At 65.2% G+C, this 18,921-nt stretch overlaps 2 protein-coding genes across 3 annotated transcripts; one reads left to right on the plus strand and one right to left on the minus strand.

Moving 5' to 3' along the window:
* Positions 1–336: 336 nt before the first annotated feature.
* Positions 337–13,056, minus strand: SMG9 (SMG9 nonsense mediated mRNA decay factor). Of its 2 annotated transcripts, none has more exons than XR_007770642.1 (14): positions 12,783–13,056; positions 7,582–7,746; positions 7,419–7,493; positions 6,690–6,933; positions 6,269–6,366; positions 5,845–5,957; positions 5,407–5,518; positions 4,860–4,955; positions 4,506–4,591; positions 3,880–3,986; positions 3,371–3,478; positions 2,631–2,756; positions 2,148–2,374; positions 337–1,253 (listed from the first exon to the last, which is right to left on the minus strand). XR_007770642.1 is itself a non-coding variant. In XM_050931084.1 (14 exons), exons 2-14 carry the CDS (start codon positions 7,735–7,737, stop codon positions 1,175–1,177), a joined length of 1,545 nt encoding a protein of 514 aa, XP_050787041.1. In that variant the 5' UTR covers positions 7,738–7,746; positions 12,783–13,054; the 3' UTR covers positions 337–1,174. The 2 variants fall into 2 exon arrangements, 1 of the variants encoding a protein (XP_050787041.1); XM_050931084.1 differs by having other exon boundaries at positions 2,230–2,374; positions 12,783–13,054.
* LOC127038351 (uncharacterized) lies at positions 8,746–17,204 on the plus strand. Its single transcript, XM_050930935.1, has 6 exons — positions 8,746–8,999; positions 10,664–10,767; positions 11,964–12,223; positions 12,276–12,645; positions 14,580–14,669; positions 15,165–17,204. The coding sequence occupies exons 4-6, from the start codon at positions 12,574–12,576 to the stop codon at positions 17,202–17,204; spliced, it is 2,202 nt and encodes a 733-aa protein (XP_050786892.1). The 5' UTR covers positions 8,746–8,999; positions 10,664–10,767; positions 11,964–12,223; positions 12,276–12,573.
* Positions 17,205–18,921: the final 1,717 nt, after the last annotated feature.

An 18,921-nucleotide genomic window follows, 5' to 3' on the forward strand; every position in this document is an offset into this window, starting at 1 on the left:
CAGTGGTTAGAGAAGAGAAGGAGGTGGGAAGCCAGGACCCCTGGGTTCTATCCCTGGCTTTGAGAGGGAACACAGTACTGACTTCACAATCTTTCCACAAAGGCCTAACCTGAGCCCCCACTCAACACACTACCAGCGTAGACGCGGCCGTTGCTCTGACACATCGCAGGTGCCCGACACCGGGCAGACGGGCCCGTTGCTCTGCTTTGCAGGTGCAATACCAGGTGGATGGGCCAGTTGGTCAGATCTGGGGGTGGCATGGGGGGGTCCGCACGAGGTGCTCTGCCCCAATGCACCTTCTCCAGGTGTTAACAAAATCCACCACAAAGTCAGTGCCCAGCTTGAAGCTCTCTTTATTAGCAGGGGTGGTGTGGGGGGTCGGGGTGGGGGCAGGCACAGCATGGAGGGTCCTCACAGACAGAGGGGAGACCCTATGGCGATTGTGGGGGACCCCAGTATGGGGTCAGAGCATCACAGGCGGCAGGGACAGTGGGAAGGGCAAAGGGGGTGTGAATGGGGGAGAGGAAAGATTCTTCCCTAAGGCTGTGTGGATGAGATATGGGGGAGGGAAGGAGAGATGAAGGAGGGGGGATAGGACAGAAGGAGGGGGGAGAGATGAAGATGGAGGGGGGTATGGAGAGAAGGAAGGAGGGATGGAGGGAAGGGTGGAAGGGGGAGAGGAGGAGAGATGAAGGGGGGAAGGACAGAAGGAAGGAGGGATGGAGGAAAAGGAGAGATGAAGGGGGGAAGGAAGGAGGAAGGGAAGGGGGCGAGGAGGAGATGAAGGGCTCAGCTCCATGGGGCACTGGTTCAGGACTATGGCCCTGCCCTATGGTTCACCCCGCCCCGATCCTGCCCCATGGCATCATGGGGGGTGCATTCTCAGCCCTGGGCAGGCTGGGAGAGTCAAGGACTCCCTCCTCTCTAGTACCCCTGTCTGGCTGGGGGAGCTCTCATGACTTGGGGGGGTCAGGACAGCTCTGCCCCAAGTGCCTCTGGGAGTGGGATGGTGGCCCAGGAGGGGCATCCCGCCCGGACTCTCACGCACCGCGCCTGGAGTCAGCAACCAAACAGCACCTCCAGGCTGCCCAGCAGGCCCCTTCTGCCCCAGGAGGCAGAGGGCGGGGGTCCTGGTGTGGCCCCCCAGCACGGCAGCTTCTTGGGCAGCAGTCGCTCAGGCCAGCAGGCGGCTGTACTCCGAGAGCGCCGAGGATTTCTTCACCCCGTCCCAGATCCGGGCCGCGTAGTGGAACCTGCCGAGAGGGGTGCACAGCATGTGTGTCAGCGCCGAGCTGGGGGAGAGCCCCCACCCCCTGCAGCACAGCATCCCTGAGGATATGAAGGCCAGACCTGCCTGGCAGGGGAGAGCCCCCCACTCCCAGCCGCACAATGCCCCCTACGACATCGGGGCCAGCCCTGCCTGCCAGGGGAGAGCCCCCCACTCCCAGCCGCACAATGCCCCCTACGACATCGGGGCCAGCGCTGCCTCCCAGGGGAGAGCCCCTCCCCACTCCCAGCCGCACAATGCCCCCTACGACATCGGGGCCAGCCCTGCCTGCCAGGGGAGAGCCCCCTACTCCCAGCCGCACAATGCCCCCTACGACATCGGGGCCAGCCCTGCCTGCCAGGGGAGAGCCCCCCCCACTCCCAGCCGCACAATGCCCCCTACGACATCGGGGCCAGCCCTGCCTGCCAGGGGAGAGCCCCTCCGCCCTCCCAGCCGCACAATGCCCCCTACGACATAGGGGCCAGCCCTGCCTCCCAGGGGAGAGACACCCCCCCGCAGCCGCACAATGCCCCCTACGACATCGGGGCCAGCCCTGCCTGCCAGGGGAGAGCTCCTCCGCCCTCCCAGCCGCACAATGACCCTACGACATAGGGGCCAGCGCTGCCTGCCAGGGGAGAGACACCCCCACCTAGCCGCACAATGCCCTCTACGACATCGGGGCCAGCCCTGCCTGCCAGGGGAGAGCCCCCCACTCCCAGCCGCACAATGCCCCCTACGACATCGGGGCCAGCCCTGCCTGCCAGGGGAGAGAAACTCCGCCCCCAGCCGCACAATGCCCCCTATGACAGCGGGGCCAGACCTAACTGTGACAGCAGAGCCCCCAGCCCACCCCCTATAGTACATCCCCAAACCTACTTACCCATAATCCTTTGCTCCACAATCTCCTACCCAACTTGCCTACCCATAGTCCCCTGCTCCCTGGGCTGTATCCGGCCCCTCACCAGTTCTTCTCGGTCAGGATGGTGTGGGAGAGCTGGGGCCGCGCCATAGACATGATCTGGCTGCGCAGCTTGGCCATGAGCGTCTGGAAGCTGGGGTGCCCCTTGTACCCGGGCAGCAGGGAGAAGAGGGGGCCGCCCCCAGGAGCTGCAAGCACAAGGAGGGAGAGAATGAAAACAGGGCTGCCCCGAGGACTGCAGGGGGGCAGAGGAGGGCACTGCCCTAGGGGCCGTGCTCAGGGACCGCAAGGGGGCATAGGACAGCACCGCCCTAGAGGCCACGCCCCAGGACTGCAGATGCCTGCACCCCAGCCCAGGGGAAGGAATACACACAGCGCCACCTAGGGCGGCACAGAGGGACGGCAGGGTAGGAGGACTCTGGGGGCGGGATCCCAACTCCCTACCTGCTCTGGGGAAAGTGTCGTCGGCGTCACTGTCCGCGAACGGCAGGAGGAAGAGATTCACCTCCATGTCCAGGTAGTCGTAGGGGAGGCCAGGGAAGATGTTACATTCCAGCATGGAGAGAGTGCCTGAGAGACAGAGACACGGGCCAGCTGGCCGCAGCGTGGCACTAGGGGGCGCTGTGCTGTGGGGACGGGGTGGGGGCTCTCCCCTGGCAGGCAGGGCTGGCCCCAATGCCCCAGCGCAGCACTAGGGGGCGCTGTGCTGCGGGGACGGGGTGGGGGCTCGCCCCTGGCAGGCAGGGCTGGCCCCAATGCCCCAGCGCAGCACTAGGGGGCGCTGTGCTGCGGGGACGGGGTGGGGGCTCTCCCCTGGCAGGCCCCAGCACAGCACTAGGGGGCGCTGTGCTGCAGGGGGCGGGGTGGGGGCTCTCCCGTGGCAGGCAGGGCTGGCCCCAATGCCCCAGCACAGCACTAGGGGGCGCTGTGCTGCGGGGATGGGGTGGGGGCTCTCCCCTGGCAGGCAGGGCTGGCCCCAATGCCCCAGCACAGCACTAGGGGGCGCTGTGTTACTTTTGAGGTGAGAATCACACCCAAGCTTCCAGCCATTCCTGGTCAATCCAACCCCCCCCAGCACTTTCTCCTGCAGGAACTGGGCCGTTAGTTCTGCATCCTGGAACCCAGGTGTCCGGGGCCCCGTTCACCCCACCCCCACATGGGGGGAGCCAGTGCGGAAGACTTACCCTTGTATTTCAGGTGCGAGTGCATCATGATTTTATCGATAACCACGTGCATCTGCTTCAGGTTCCGGGGACAGAAATTCTCCCGCTTGGCCTTGTTCTGCAGGAAAACTGGAGCGAGGAGCAGAGATGCCGGAGGGGGGTGGGGGGGTGGAAATTTAGCCTGGACATCACAGCACAGACCAACCCCTGCTAGAATAACCTGGCCCCAAATAACCAATGGAGCGCTAGGGGGCACTGTGCTATGTGAGCAGGGTGGGGGCTCTCCCCTGGCAGTCGGGGCTGGCCCCGATACCCCAGTGCAGCACTAGGGGGCGCTGCGCTGCAGGGAGCAGGATGGGGGGTCTCTCCCTTGGCAGTCAGGGCTGGTCCCAATATCCCAGGCTGGCACTAGGGGGCGCTGTGCTGCAGGGGGCGGGGTAGGGGGTCTCTCCCTTGGCAGTCAGGGCTGGTCCCAATGCCCCAGGCTGGCACTAGGGGGCGCTGTGCTGCAGGGGGCAGCAGCTGCTCACCGACGTGGGGATAATACTCCGTGCCCTCGTCGGCACCCGAGGAGCCGGTGGATTCGTGGCTGGGGGAGGGCGTGGAGGGTTTCACCATCTCGGCCGTCTGCAGGAACCTGCCGTGGGGACACAGGGAGCTGCGGTTAGTGGGGAGCTGGGGGGTCCTGGGGCCATTTAGTGCCTGTGGGAGGGGAAGGGGAGGTCCCCTGTCCCTGCTGGGAACGGGGCTGAGACCTGGCAAATTTGATTCACACATGAATTGCTGAGCCCGGAGCCCATCCCCCAAAACAGCCTGGGGCCTGCTCAGAGCCAGTACCCCCTAGAGGGGAAAGACTCTGTACCCCATTTCCTGATCCCCGCCCAAGCCAGCCAGTCCCAGCCCTGGGGATGAATGGAAGCCAGTGCCCCCCAGGTGGAAAGACCCCATGCCCCATTTCCCATCCCCCTGCCCCAAGCCAGCCAGTCCCAGCCCTGGGGATGAATGGAAGCCAGTGCCCCCAGGTGGAAAGACCCCGTGTCCCATTCCCCACCCTCCTGAGCAAGGCAGTCCCAGCCCTGGGGCTGAATGGGAGCTAGCGACCCCAGAGGGGAAAGGCCCCATGCCCCACCCCCCACCCTGCTAGGGCCCTGCTCACCTGTACAGACTGAGGTCGGTGAACCAGTCCTGCACCACGATGACCACGTGGCAGACGGTGAAGAGGAAGGCTGCGATCTGCAGGGACTGCAGGGAGCAGAGAGCTGTCAAACGAGGAGTCTCTGGGATGGGGTCCCCCCAGGACCCGGCCAGCAAAGCGAATGTCCCTCCTCCCCCCAAATAGTAGCAACCAATCAGTGCAGTGTATCCCACTACCCACCACCTCCATCCCCCCTACCCTGGGGCTGGATCAGAGCTAGCGTCCCCTAGATGGGCAAGGCCCCCTGTCCCGTTCCCCAGAGCCAGTCAGTCCCACGCCCTGGGGCCGGATGGGAGGTGGGGGGCAGCAGCCTACCTGCATCTCCACGTAGGTGTGGGGCAGGTTGTACTCGGGGGGCAGCTTGCGGTCGTTGTTGATGAGATGGTCCAGGATGGAAGGGCTGAGAATCGGCTGGAGGGAGACACGGGGCAGGGAGCGTTACAGTGTCTGACTGTCCCGAGCCGTGCGAGGTGCTCACAGTGACACACACACGGAGCAGGGCTCGTCCCCACCAGCAGGGGGCGACACACATACCGAGAGGGAATCACCTCACTGTATCCCTGCCTTGGCCAATGAGGGAATCCACCCACAGCCCGTAGAGATCCCCCATTGCTAGAGAGCCAGCCAGCCCCACCCTGCCACCAATCAGCCCCCATCGACCAATGTGCCACATAGACCCTCTACTGCTCCCAGCCCAGGGAGCCTCGTCCGGCACAAGGCATCAGCCCTGAGAGCCAAGCTCATCAGGGTAACAAGCTGGGCTGGCACAGACCAGCTTCGGCAGAGGTGGTATTGCACCAGGATCTCCATGCCCATTGCCACCAGAGGGGTGTGCCCCCTGGAGAAGGGGGCGGGCAGGGACCTGGGTGTCGAGGAAGATGATGCGCTCCTGGGTGATGAAGAAGTCGATGCCGCTGGTCTGGTTCCCCCCGCGCTCCTTGATCTCCTGGCTCTGGGTGCGGAACACGTAGGCCCTGGGATGGGGGAGGGGGGGGGAAGAGAAGAGTCAGTAGGGATTGGGGGGGGAATATGTGTCCCCTTGACCTGCTTCTTGAGGCCCATCCTCCACCCAACAACCTTCAACATCCCACCTCCCCAATGTCCCCCAATATCCCACCTTCTTCTCAAACACTTGCCACTGCCCTTACTGCTGTGCCCCCTCCAGGACCCACATCCACTGCCCACCTTCCATCCCACCCCAACTTCCCCCTTTCCCCTCATGCCCCAGCCACTCAGCATTCACGCCCATTTCCCCATGAACATGTCAGACCCCGTGCAAGCCCCCTCCCACCCCACATACCTTTGATCTTCTTCAGGCTGGTTAGCCGACAGCAGAGACATCAGCATGGATTTGCCGGTGCCCTGTAATCCCAGCACCCCGACCACCAGCACGTCGGTCTGGTCCAGCAGGTACTGCCGAGGAGAGAGAGCTCTGTGACAGCCGGCTCCCTGAGAACCCAGGAGTCCTGTGGAGCAGCAGTACAAGAGCAGGGACCAGCAGGCTCAAGGGGCGGGGAAATGGGGCCTTTCCCCTCTAGGGGGCACCAGCTCCTATCTAGTCCCAGGACAGGATCTGGCTAGCTCGGGGTGGGCAGGGAATGGGGCTCAGGGCCTCTCTGCTAGGGGTTGCCAGTTCTGATCTGGCCTCACTAGCAGGGCCCGGGGAGGGCAGGGGGTCGCTGGGAGGATCTCTGTGGGGTGGGGGGCGTCCCGGGGCCAGGTACCTCGATGGCGCTGTCACACCAGTTCATCTGATCGTCCACCAGCTTGATGCTGTGCTTCATCTTCTCCGGGGCCAGCAGCTTTGCCTGGCCCACCACGGCTGGCGGAGGAACAGAGAGACAGGGCTCAGAGAGGCTGACAGCCCAACCAGGGGCTTAGCTACCTGCTGCTCTAACCCACTGGAGAGAGAACCCAGGCGTCCTGGCTCCCAGCCCTTCCCCCCCAGCTGCCTGGAGGCTGGCCCCACAGCCCAGCAGGGAGGGGTTGGCTGCCATCTCGTAGTGCGCATGGATAACTACATGCATATTAAAGGGCACCTGGTTCTCTTCCCACATCCCACCTCCCTGGGGCTACAGTCCCCTGCCCCTTCCTCCTCCTCCTCCTCCCCTTCCTCCTAGCCCCGCCCCCGCAGCGGGTACTCACGGTCCATGGTGCTGCTGGATGCAGCGGATCCCATGCCCCGGTTCTGGATCTGGTAGACGGGTTGCGTGGGGCGCTGTCCCTCCTTCTCCCCCTTGGCAGCAGCTGTGGGGAGCTGGGCAGCCCCCTCCGACACCCCCACTGGGCCTTTGCCTTCCTCCCGTGACTTCATCAGCACGATGGGCTTCTCCATGGGAGGTGGGGCAGTGGCAGGTGGGGCTGGAGCTGGGGCAGGGGCCAGCTTGGACTGTGGGGAGAATGAGGCTGGTAGAGACCTCATGTCTCATCCTCAAGCTGAGGGCAGAACCCAGGAGTCCTGACTCTCACCCGCCCTGCTCTAAGCACTAGACCCCACTCCCCACTCAGAGCTGGGATAGAACCCAGGAGTCCTGACCATGGTCTGCCCAGCTCCTACTCTTACTGGACTCACATATCCTGCAAATGGTTAAGAAGCGGTGGTGAGACACCCTTGCTTGGCGGCTGCTCTGTATAGTAGCTAATAGCCTACTGCTGCTGCCTGCTGACAGAGTAACTCCTTTAGTTTCACGTGGAGGATACCAGCTCTATTACAGCTGCCTACTGACGAAGCCACTCCTTTAGCTGAAGCAGCAGAGTCCTGTGGGCTGGCACTGCTGGTGGTAGGTTCAATCCCCACTGTTGGTGGGGGTCACACACACACAGGGTGGGTGTGACAGGCCCGAGGGGGCAGCATCCTTCCCATGTGGGTCTTACCCTCTCAGCGGGCGGCTTGGCCAGGATGATGGGTGTCTTCTGCATCATGGACCCGACCGGCTCCTCCGTGGGCTCCTGGGGAAGAAATCAGAGAGGAGTGAGAGGGGGCTCCCCACGTGGCCTCTTCCCCACCCCGCAGTCCCTCCCCTGCCCTGTCACTCACCCGGCGCTCGCGGTCCCAGGGGCCATAGTCACGCTCCCGGCCCGGCCCCGACAGGCTCTGGGGGCCGCCCGGGGGGCCCAGCTCCTTGTCACGGTTCCAGCGGCGCCGGCGGTCGGGGCCGTACAGGCCGGGCTGGCTGTGCCCGGAGTCCGACATGGCCACCACCTGCGGGGGGCAAGAGTCACGTCAAGCCCAGCGCTGCGGCGGAGGGACACGGCGCGGGGGGAGGAAGGGGGAGAATGTGACAGCACCAGGGCATTATTTCCCCAGTGGGGTGGAGGGATACCATACAAAGAGGGCATTAGGGACTATTTCCCTGGTATGGCAGATGGACACCGAGGCACACTCTTGGGGACTATTTCTCCCCACTGCGGTGGGATATCACAGAAGAGACACCATCACTGGGGTCTATTTACTCGACATGGTGGAAGGGCACCGGGGTTATTTAACCAGCAAGAGAAAGACACCACGGGGAAGATGGGGCCTATTTTCTCCGCACTATTTACCCTGCCTGGCAGAAGGACACTAGCACAGAAGGGCAGAGAGATACTGGAGAGGTGGTGAACCACCAGGGACTATTTACCCAGCCCAGTGGAGGAGCAAACCAGGACAGGAAACTACTTAATCTGCGCAGCGGCCAGCCACGGGACTACTTTGCCAGCATGGTGGAGGGATACCATGGAGAAAAGTTGACAAGATGCATGGGTGGGGGCAGAGGGGGGCCGAGAGCCATTGAACCAAACTGCAAACCCTGGATATGTTGGAAACCACGTCAAGCCGCACCCCATGTCCCAGCCCGTGTGTGGGGAACTATTTAACCCACGGGGTGGAGAGATATTTAACCTGCTCTTAAGATTCTGGGGTGTTATCAGACCCATGGGGGTAGCAGCCCTGCGGATGGATACGGGGCAGGAGGTTGCTGCGATTCGTCCTGCTCAGCTGAGGGATTCTGGGCACCAGGGTTATGACCCCATCCCAAGGGGGCACCACTGGGATTATATACCCTGTGGAGGGATAAGATGTTATGGGATTACACGGCCTGCGGAGGAATATGGGGGCAGGCAGTGACCCCCCCGGGCTATACTGCCCACAGATGGATACGGGGGGCATCACATCTGGGGCTATGCGGACTGTGGAGGGATACAGGAGAGATGTGAGGTGCCAAGCTGGGAGCCATACGGACCGTGGAGGGATACAGGAGAGATGTGAGGTGCCAAGCTGGGAGCCATACGGACCGTGGAGGGATACAGGAGGGATGTGAGGTGCCAAGCTGGGAGCCATACGGACCGTGGAGGGATACAGGAGGGATGTGAGGTGCCAAGCTGGGAGCCATACGGGCCGTGGAGGGATACAGGAGGGATGTGAGGTGCCGGGCTGGGAGCCATACGGGCCGTGGAGGGATACAGGAGGGATGTGAGGTGCCGGGCTGGGAGCCATACGGGCCGTGGAGGGATACAGGGGGGATGTGAGGTGCCGGGCTGGGAGCCATACGGGCCGTGGAGGGATACAGGGGGGATGTGAGGTGCCGGGCTGGGAGCCATACGGGCCGTGGAGGGATACAGGGGGGATGTGAGGTGCCGGGCTGGGAGCCATACGGGCCGTGGAGGGATACAGGGGGGATGTGAGGTGCCGGGCTGGGAGCCATACGGGCCGTGGAGGGATACAGGGGGGATGTGAGGTGCCGGGCTGGGAGCCATACGGGCCGTGGAGGGATACAGGGGGGATGTGAGGTGCCGGGCTGGGAGCCATACGGGCCGTGGAGGGATACAGGGGGGATGTGAGGTGCCGGGCTGGGAGCCATACGGGCCGTGGAGGGATACAGGGGGGATGTGAGGTGCCGGGCTGGGAGCCATACGGGCCGTGGAGGGATACAGGGGGGATGTGAGGTGCCGGGCTGGGAGCCATACGGGCCGCGGAGGGATACAGGGGGGATGTGAGGTGCCGGGCTGGGAGCCATACGGGCCGCGGAGGGATACAGGGGGGATGTGAGGTGCCGGGCTGGGAGCCATACGGGCCGCGGAGGGATACAGGGGGGATGTGAGGTGCCGGGCTGGGAGCCATACGGGCCGCGGAGGGATACAGGGGGGATGTGAGGTGCCGGGCTGGGAGCCATACGGGCCGTGGAGGGATACAGGGGGGATGTGAGGTGCCGGGCTGGGAGCCATACGGGCCGTGGAGGGATACAGGGGGGATGTGAGGTGCCGGGCTGGGAGCCATACGGGCCGTGGAGGGATACAGGGGGGATGTGAGGTGCCGGGCTGGGAGCCATACGGGCCGTGGAGGGATACAGGGGGGATGTGAGGTGCCGGGCTGGGAGCCATACGGGCCGTGGAGGGATACAGGGGGGATGTGAGGTGCCGGGCTGGGAGCCATACGGGCCGTGGAGGGATACAGGGGGGATGTGAGGTGCCGGGCTGGGAGCCATACGGGCCGTGGAGGGATACAGGGGGGATGTGAGGTGCCGGGCTGGGAGCCATACGGGCCGTGGAGGGATACAGGGGGGATGTGAGGTGCCGGGCTGGGAGCCATACGGGCCGTGGAGGGATACAGGGGGGATGTGAGGTGCCGGGCTGGGAGCCATACGGGCCGTGGAGGGATACAGGGGGGATGTGAGGTGCCGGGCTGGGAGCCATACGGGCCGTGGAGGGATACAGGGGGGATGTGAGGTGCCGGGCTGGGAGCCATACGGGCCGTGGAGGGATACAGGGGGGATGTGAGGTGCCGGGCTGGGAGCCATACGGGCCGTGGAGGGATACAGGGGGGATGTGAGGTGCCGGGCTGGGAGCCATACGGGCCGTGGAGGGATACAGGGGGGATGTGAGGTGCCGGGCTGGGAGCCATACGGGCCGTGGAGGGATACAGGGGGGATGTGAGGTGCCGGGCTGGGAGCCATACGGGCCGTGGAGGGATACAGGGGGGATGTGAGGTGCCGGGCTGGGAGCCATACGGGCCGTGGAGGGATACAGGGGGGATGTGAGGTGCCGGGCTGGGAGCCATACGGGCCGTGGAGGGATACAGGGGGGATGTGAGGTGCCGGGCTGGGAGCCATACGGGCCGTGGAGGGATACAGGGGGGATGTGAGGTGCCGGGCTGGGAGCCATACGGGCCGTGGAGGGATACAGGAGGGATGTGAGGTGCCGGGCTGGGAGCCATACGGGCCGTGGAGGGATACAGGAGGGATGTGAGGTGCCGGGCTGGGAGCCATACGGGCCGTGGAGGGATACCGGGGGGATGTGAGGTGCCGGGCTGGGAGCCATACGGGCCGTGGAGGGATACCGGAGGGATGTGAGGTGCCGGGCTGGGAGCCATACGGGCCGTGGAGGGATACACGAGAGGTGTGAGGTGCCGGGCTGGGAGCCATACGGGCCGTGGAGGGATACCGGAGGGATGTGAGGTGCCGGGCTGGGAGCCATACGGGCCGTGGAGGGATACAGGAGGGATGTGAGGTGCCGGGCTGGGAGCCATACGGGCCGTGGAGGGATACAGGGGGGATGTGAGGTGCCGGGCTGGGAGCCATACGGGCCGTGGAGGGATACAGGGGGGATGTGAGGTGCCGGGCTGGGAGCCATACGGGCCGTGGAGGGATACAGGGGGGATGTGAGGTGCCGGGCTGGGAGCCATACGGGCCGTGGAGGGATACAGGGGGGATGTGAGGTGCCGGGCTGGGAGCCATACGGGCCGTGGAGGGATACAGGGGGGATGTGAGGTGCCGGGCTGGGAGCCATACGGGCCGTGGAGGGATACCGGAGGGATGTGAGGTGCCGGGCTGGGAGCCATACGGGCCGTGGAGGGATACCGGAGGGATGTGAGGTGCCGGGCTGGGAGCCATACGGACCGTGGAGGGATACAGGAGGGATGTGAGGTGCCGGGCTGGGAGCCATACGGGCCGTGGAGGGATACCGGAGGGATGTGAGGTGCCGGGCTGGGAGCTATACGGACCGCGGAGGGATACAGGAGGGATGTGAGGTGCCGGGCTGGGAGCCATACGGGCCGCGGAGGGATACCGGAGGGATGTGAGGTGCCGGGCTGGGAGCCATACGGGCCGTGGAGGGATACAGGAGGGATGTGAGGTGCCGGGCTGGGAGCCATACGGGCCGTGGAGGGATACAGGGGGGATGTGAGGTGCCGGGCTGGGAGCCATACGGGCCGTGGAGGGATACAGGGGGGATGTGAGGTGCCGGGCTGGGAGCCATACGGGCCGTGGAGGGATACAGGGGGGATGTGAGGTGCCGGGCTGGGAGCCATACGGGCCGTGGAGGGATACAGGGGGGATGTGAGGTGCCGGGCTGGGAGCCATACGGGCCGTGGAGGGATACAGGGGGGATGTGAGGTGCCGGGCTGGGAGCCATACGGGCCGTGGAGGGATACCGGAGGGATGTGAGGTGCCGGGCTGGGAGCCATACGGGCCGTGGAGGGATACAGGAGGGATGTGAGGTGCCGGGCTGGGAGCCATACGGGCCGTGGAGGGATACAGGAGGGATGTGAGGTGCCGGGCTGGGAGCCATACGGGCCGTGGAGGGATACAGGAGGGATGTGAGGTGCCGGGCTGGGAGCTATACGGGCCGTGGAGGGATACCGGAGGGATGTGAGGTGCCGGGCTGGGAGCTATACGGGCCGTGGAGGGATACCGGAGGGATGTGAGGTGCCGGGCTGGGAGCTATACGGACCATGGAGGGATACAGGAGGGACGTGAGGTGCCGGGCTGGGAGCTATACGGACCGTGGAGGGATACAGGAGAGATGTGAGGTGCCGAGCTGGGAGCTATACGGACCGTGGAGGGATACAGGGTGTGTGAGACATCACTCCCCCGTCCCCGGGGCTATATAGCCCACACAGGGATACGGGGGTAGGGATCACCCTGGGGCTATATGGACCGCGGAGGGATACAGGGCACGGGAGGCCTCACCCCGCGGAGGGATACGGGGCGCTATATCAAATGGAAACGGCTAGGGCAGTGGAGTGCGCACCCGCGGAGGGATACCTCCCTAGGTCATGCCCTGCGCGGCTCACCGGGCTGCGGTGAGAGGGACCGCAGCACTGCACACGGGGCGGATTAATCGCCAGGTAAGGAGAAGCCAGAACTAGCTACCCGCGGAGGGATACCGGACTGGGTAACTTGTCTCAACCGCCCGCCCCTCGGAGGGATACCGGGGGTGTGACGCGTCACCCGGCGCTATTTACCCCGCCCCGCGGAACGGTACCTGAGCGCTGCTGCTGAGAGCAGAAGCCGGAGCTGTCGCCCCGGTAACGGCGGAGGGATACCGGGCGGCTCACTGGGGCTGAGGTACCGTGCAGCGGCCGGGACAGACTGCGGGGGAAGGCCGGCGGCGCGAACACAGCATCTAGGCGCCGGCTTGGAACGAACCTGCTCGGCCACCGTTGTTTCGGAATGCGCTTGCGCGCAAGGGGCGTGTCCAAAATGGCGGCTTCACGCCTGCGCCTGCCGCTGATGGCACATGCGCACTACTCTGGCATTGGTTGACTAGACCCCTCTTAAGGGGCGTGGCCTCCAGACAGAACAAGGCTGGAAGTGGGGGCGGGGAGACACAATGGTGCGCATGCGCAGGGACGCCTGGGTCTCCGCGTGGCTCCCGGAGCGGAGCGGGGCCGAGGGGGCGGAGCCTGGATCCCGGTGCGGCTCGGGTCGGACCCGGCTCCTCAGTCCCCCCCGCCCAGCGCTGGGGGCGCTAATTAGCCGGAGACAAACAACCCCGAACAGGGACCCGCCCGCGGGCTGGGCCCGGCGGGGAAAGACTCAGCGCCCCCCAGGGCCCCCCCGATCTGTCCTGCACCCGCCCGCCCCCCCGTGTCCCCCCCGATCTGTCCTGCTCCCGCCTGCCCCCCCCAGGGCCCCCCCGATCTGTCCTGCACCCGCCCCCACGTGTCCCCCCCCGATCTGTCCTGCACCGCGCCCGCCCCCCCCGTGTCCCCCCCGATCTGTCCCTGAACCCGCCCCCACGTGTCCCCCCCCCGATCTGTCCTGCGCCCGCCTGCCCCCCCCAGGGCCCCCCCGATCTGTCCTGCTCCCGCCTGCCCCCCCCAGGGCCCCCCCGATCTGTCCTGCACCCGCCTGCCCCCCCGTGTCCCCCCCCGATCTGTCCTGCACCGCGCCCGCCCCCACGTGTCTCCTGCGGCCCCTCCGCACAGCCCCCCAGCCCCCCTCCCTCTCCCTGCACTGCCTCCTGCCCCCCACAGCCCCCCCTTCTCGTACTGACCCCCAGCCCTCTCCCTGCACTGACCCCCAGCCCTCTCTGGCCCCCTCCGCACAGCCCCCCACCCCCACCAGCAGAGGCACCTTCCCTGTTCCAGACAAACGGGCCATATTGTCCCGCCTCCCACTCCGTAGCTCTGGGCCATTTAAAGGCCGCAGCTGATGGGGGGGTGAAACTACATTTCCCAGCATCCCCCTGTGGCCCCTCCCCCCCGCTGCCAGCTTCCGGGCTAACAGGCTGGGGCTGGGGAAGGGGCTGGAGAAGGAGCTGCTCCCCCTCCCACGGGGTGTTTGGGATCCAGCGAGGACCATGCACGAGCGGGTCCTGGGCTGGGTATCTGCACCACTAGGCCGGGCAAGTAGCCCCAGGTTGGCAGCACAGGCCCTGGGCAGCCCCCCCCCGCCCCTGCTCTACCCACTAGACCCCACTTCTCTCCCAGGTTGCCTGAAATTTACTCCCCATCGCTCCAGCCCCGTCCCCATGAAAACTGAGGTCTGCTTTCTCCAGCCTTCGCAGGACTCCTGGCTTCTCTCCCTGGCTCTGGAAGGCGACTGGGGTCTAGTGGTTAGAGCAGAGGGCCTGGGAGTCAGGACTCCTGGGTTCTATCCTCTACTCCACCACAGATACTCTGCGACCATGTGCACATCCTTGCTTGTATGCCTCAGTTTCTCCCTCCCACCGGAGGCAGCAGGCCGCTGTGCACTTTTGAAGTCCTGTCAAGGTGGCGGAGGCCGCAGCGTGCTGCTGCCGCCGATCCACTGAGCGTGTTCCCTGCTTTGCTTCCAGGCAGCCATGGACCCGGTGCCGGCAATGGAGGTTGGGGCCGAGATTGAAGTGACCGAAGATGGCCTGTTGGAGGAGCTGCCGCTGCGGCTGGTACGTCCCGGCACTTGTATCTGAGCAGTGGGTGCTCCGGCTTGGGCGGCAGATGCAGCTGTCTCTGGGGTAGGGCAGAGGTTGTTTATACAAGACCCCTCACCCAGCCCTGAGATGTGCTGCTCTGGAGTGGGGCGGGGGGGCTGCTTAACACTTTGAGACAGGAAGTGCATGAACTTTGCATACGTGACTGTCATTTTAGGGCGGGTAGTTTTGGTCTGGACTCAGAACTTCACTCCACATCCTGTTCATTGTGTGGGGACTCCATAGAGACCTTGATGTGCTTCAGGGGGTGAGATGGGGGGATTTCCCGTGGCAGTGAGGGCTGCCCCCGCCCCCCCCGGCAGCAAGACGGGGACTGTGCTGCAGGAGGTGGGGAACCCTGAGTCAGGGCTGGCCCCGATTCCCCAGTGTGTCAGTAGGGGGTGCTGTATCACAGGGAGTGGCGTGGGGGTGCTTCCCCCTCCCCAACTTACCCCCATTTCATCCCCCCAGGAGAACGCTAAGAACTGCCTCTCATGGGAAGGCCTGGAAGTCTCCAGCAGCGATGACGACGGGGAGACCACCGCCCCCACCTCCCTGCCCCCCTTGCGCCCACCTCGGCCCCTGGCGCCAAACCTGCTGGCTCCCCCCTTCACCACCAAATCCCTGCCTCTGGAGAACATCATTGTCCCCTTCCGCCCGGGGCCTGCCGCCGCCCCAGGGACCCAGGCGTGCGGGGCCTACCAGTGCCAGGAGTGCTGCCAGGTCTTCGTGGAGGAGTGGCACTACCTCCAGCACGCCCAGGAGCATGCCCAGGAGCTGGCCCGGCGGCCCCGACCAGCCCTGCCCCACTCCCTGCCCCGGAGGAAGCAACGCTGCCCAGAGTGCGGAAAGAGATTCTCCCACCAGCCCCGCTTCACCAGACACGTCAAGTGGCACCTCAAGCTGGCGCAGGCAGGCATCTGGGTGCAGCGGAGACGGGGGGCCCGGCCTTGCTCCCTCACCTCCTACGTCTACCAGCCACTGGGCGCCGGGAAGAACCAGGCGGGTTCTGGGGATGTTCCTTGCCCGCCGCCCAGCTGGGAGGGTTCGCCCGGCCTCAGGAAGCAGCAGGGTGGGAGGTGTGTGGGGCAGACGAAGGGGCGTCAGATGCCCGAGGCCCGGACAGCGAGCAAGGAGCAGGGCACAGAAGGGCCCAAAGGGACCCGGCAGCGTAGACCGACTCTGGGCCGGGAGTTCAGCCTGCCTAGGCCAGTTGGCATGAGTCCTACCCAGCCAATGAATATGGAGGATGAGGAGCGGGCGGACATCTTGGACAGCAAGGTTGTCATGAGTCCGCCACAGCCAATGAATGGCCAGGTTAGCGGGAGCGTGCTTCAGGCGGCCATCTTGGACAGCCAAATTGGCGGGAGCACCTTTCAGGCAGCCATCTTGGATGGCCAGATTGATGGGAGCCCTCTCAGGACGCTGGTCATCAATACCGAGGAGCAAGCGGCCATCTTGGAGAGCCTTCTTGGTGGGAGTCCCCCACCACCGGCGCACCTCAAGGAGGAGGCGGCCATCTTGGCTAGCCTGGTGGGCGCCAGCCCTCTCCACTCTTTCCGGACCGTGGTGGTGGGAGCTGAGGAGCCGGTGGCCATCTTGGAAGGCCAAGTTGGCGTGAGTCCCCTGCACCCCATGCCCCTGCGGGCCGAGGAGCTCCCGCCTTCCTTGTTCCTGGAAGCCGAGCCTGGCCTCAGCACGGCGGTGGATGCGGTGACCCTTCGCCTGGTCCCGTTGCTCCCTGACCCCCAGGGGCTCGTGCCGTGGGGCAGCCAGATGGTGAGGGAGCTTCCCGATGAGGCCGGAGACGCTCAGCCCACGGCTTTCCAGCTCACGGGCTACCTTCCGCCACTCAACCAACAGTGCTGCCCCCCAGGCCCGCTCAAACTCCCCCCCTCTCCACGGGCCCCCCTGCTCCTCCACCTGGTGCCCACCCACCCTGACGAGCTGCCCCAGGTGCTGGAGCTGGAGTATGCACCGGGCGGTGGGCTGGCAGCGGAGCCCTGGCCAGGGGGCTTGGCACCAGAGGCCGGGGACGACTTTATCGTGGTGGAGCTGGAGGCGGATGCTGGTGGGCAGGAGGAGGTGGTGGCCGGCCAGCCTGGCACTGCAGGGCCTGAGCGCTCTTTGGATGCCAGCAGGCGCCGACACTTCTGGTGCCCGGACTGTGGGGTATGCTACGGCCGGGCGGCCCAGCTCCGCTCCCACCGCCGGGGGCCAGGGCGCCGGCTATGCGGCTGCGGCCGGCCCTTCCGGGGCCTCCTCCACCTCCTGCGGCACCAGCTCTGGCAGCTGGAGGGCGCCGCCTTCCTTTGTGCCGCCTGTGGGGAGGCGCTGAAGGGGCGCCGGGCACTGGGCCGCCATGGGGGGCGGCACCCGGGGGCCTCCTGCTTCCACTGTCCCTGTGGGGCGGGCTTCCAGCGCCTACCCCGCTACCTCTGGCACCGGATCCGGAACCAGCCGCCCGGCCTGGGCGTCTACAGCCTGGACAGCTTCCTCACCCCGGCCTGAGCGGGGGGGACCAGCTCCTACCCGGCCTCATGGAGGGCAGGGAGTGGGGCATGGAGCCTCTCCCCTCTAGGGGGCACAGGGCCTTTCCCCTCTAGGGGGCGCCGGCTCCCATCCCACTGAGTGAACTGAGTCTTGTTCTAATTAGATTGTTCCTAATTAAAGAACTAAAGCGCGTCAGTTGTCACCACCTTTCCCCCCCCACCTCTGGGGGGCACTGGGACCTGGTGTGGGGGCACTGGTGATTTCTCGGGGTGCCCTCCCACCCAACCCCATGCTGAAACTGTGGAAGCAGGGGGGTGAGGGGCTTCTCAGACTCCCTGAAGCTGATCCCCCCAGCCAGCCCCCTATCTTTTCCAGCATCCCCTGCCCCGCAGGCCTCCCTTCTCTTTCGAGGAGCCAGGCCGAGCTCCACCAAGGGAGGCACAGACCCAGAAGCCCTGGAGAGCCCCTAGGGTTGGGGGAAGGAAACAGGGCAGTGGGAGTAGAAAAAGGGGGTGTCCCTGGGATTGAGGGGGCCTTGGTGAAAGGGTGTGGGGGCTGTGAATGGGGAAGGGAGCTGGCATAGTAGGGGGCAGGATGCAGGGGGACAATGGGAGTGAGTGGCGGAGGGGGAGCTGAGCGGGTGGGCTAGCAGGTTTTGGGGGTGACTGGGGAAGGGGCTGCAGGGGCCCTTTATGGGGTGAGGGGGGGCTGGTGTGGGGAAGGGGGCTGCTGAAGGGGGAGAGGGGAGGATTTTTGGACCCCAGGCAGGCGAGCTCAGAAGGAAGTAAGAGAGGCCGAGGCGGGCATGTGGGCAAACAGCTCTTTTATTTCCAATGCAGCAGCTAGGTTTGTAACCCTCAGACCGACGGGAGCCACTGCGCCAGGGGCTGTACAGCAGCACAGCTAGGAATCCGCCACCCCAGGGCCCTGCGCGCCAGGTGCTGTACGGCAGCATGGCTTGGCATTTGGGGGACTGTAGGGATGCCTCAGTCCTTCCCCCTCCCCACCCGCCCGGACACCACCCACTGAACAAACCCCAACCCCAAAGCTGGTCCGTGCCCCAAATAGCTGGCAACGACAAAATGCCCCCCATCATCTCTGCGGGGTATATTTCACACCATCTAACCCCAGTGGGGCTGTCATGGCATCTTAATTTAGGGGATTCCAGTCCGTCTGTCCCCCTCCACCACACACATACAGTTCTGGTTCCTATTTTTGCCTGAGATGTTCCTGACTCACAGCCCAAATGGCTAGACAGACACCGCTTGCCTGGCGCTGAGATGCAGCCACCTCTCGGGTGGAGCCCAGGGACTGTTTATACAGGGACCCCTCGGTGCTGAGATGCAGCCACCTCCAGGGGTTTAGGACAGCGCGTGAGCGAGAACTGAAACAGCACTGGGCAGTTTAGGGAAGCAGAAGGGAATTGGGAGCCGGGCTTTGGCCAGGACGCCTGGGTTCATGTCCTGAGTCTGGGACAGGAGGGGGAACCAGGAGGGCCCTAGTGCCCACAAAGGCCAAGAACTCAGATTTGTCTCTTAGCTGAAATGTGCAATGCACCGGTGTGCCCTGCATTAAACCCCACGCTCAAGGGGCCATTCCTGTCCTGGCTATTTCCTAGTGCTCTAGGCTGGGTAGTGACAAGAACCAGCCTTGGGCGCGCCTGGTGCTGTACGCAGGGCCATTTGCTCTGGGTGAGAGTCGTGCCCTCCATGGTCTGCTTCCTGAGCGAGTGGTG

The sequence above is a fragment of the Gopherus flavomarginatus genome, chromosome 20 (assembly GCF_025201925.1).
Source record: "Gopherus flavomarginatus isolate rGopFla2 chromosome 20, rGopFla2.mat.asm, whole genome shotgun sequence".
NCBI lineage: Eukaryota > Metazoa > Chordata > Testudines > Testudinidae > Gopherus > Gopherus flavomarginatus.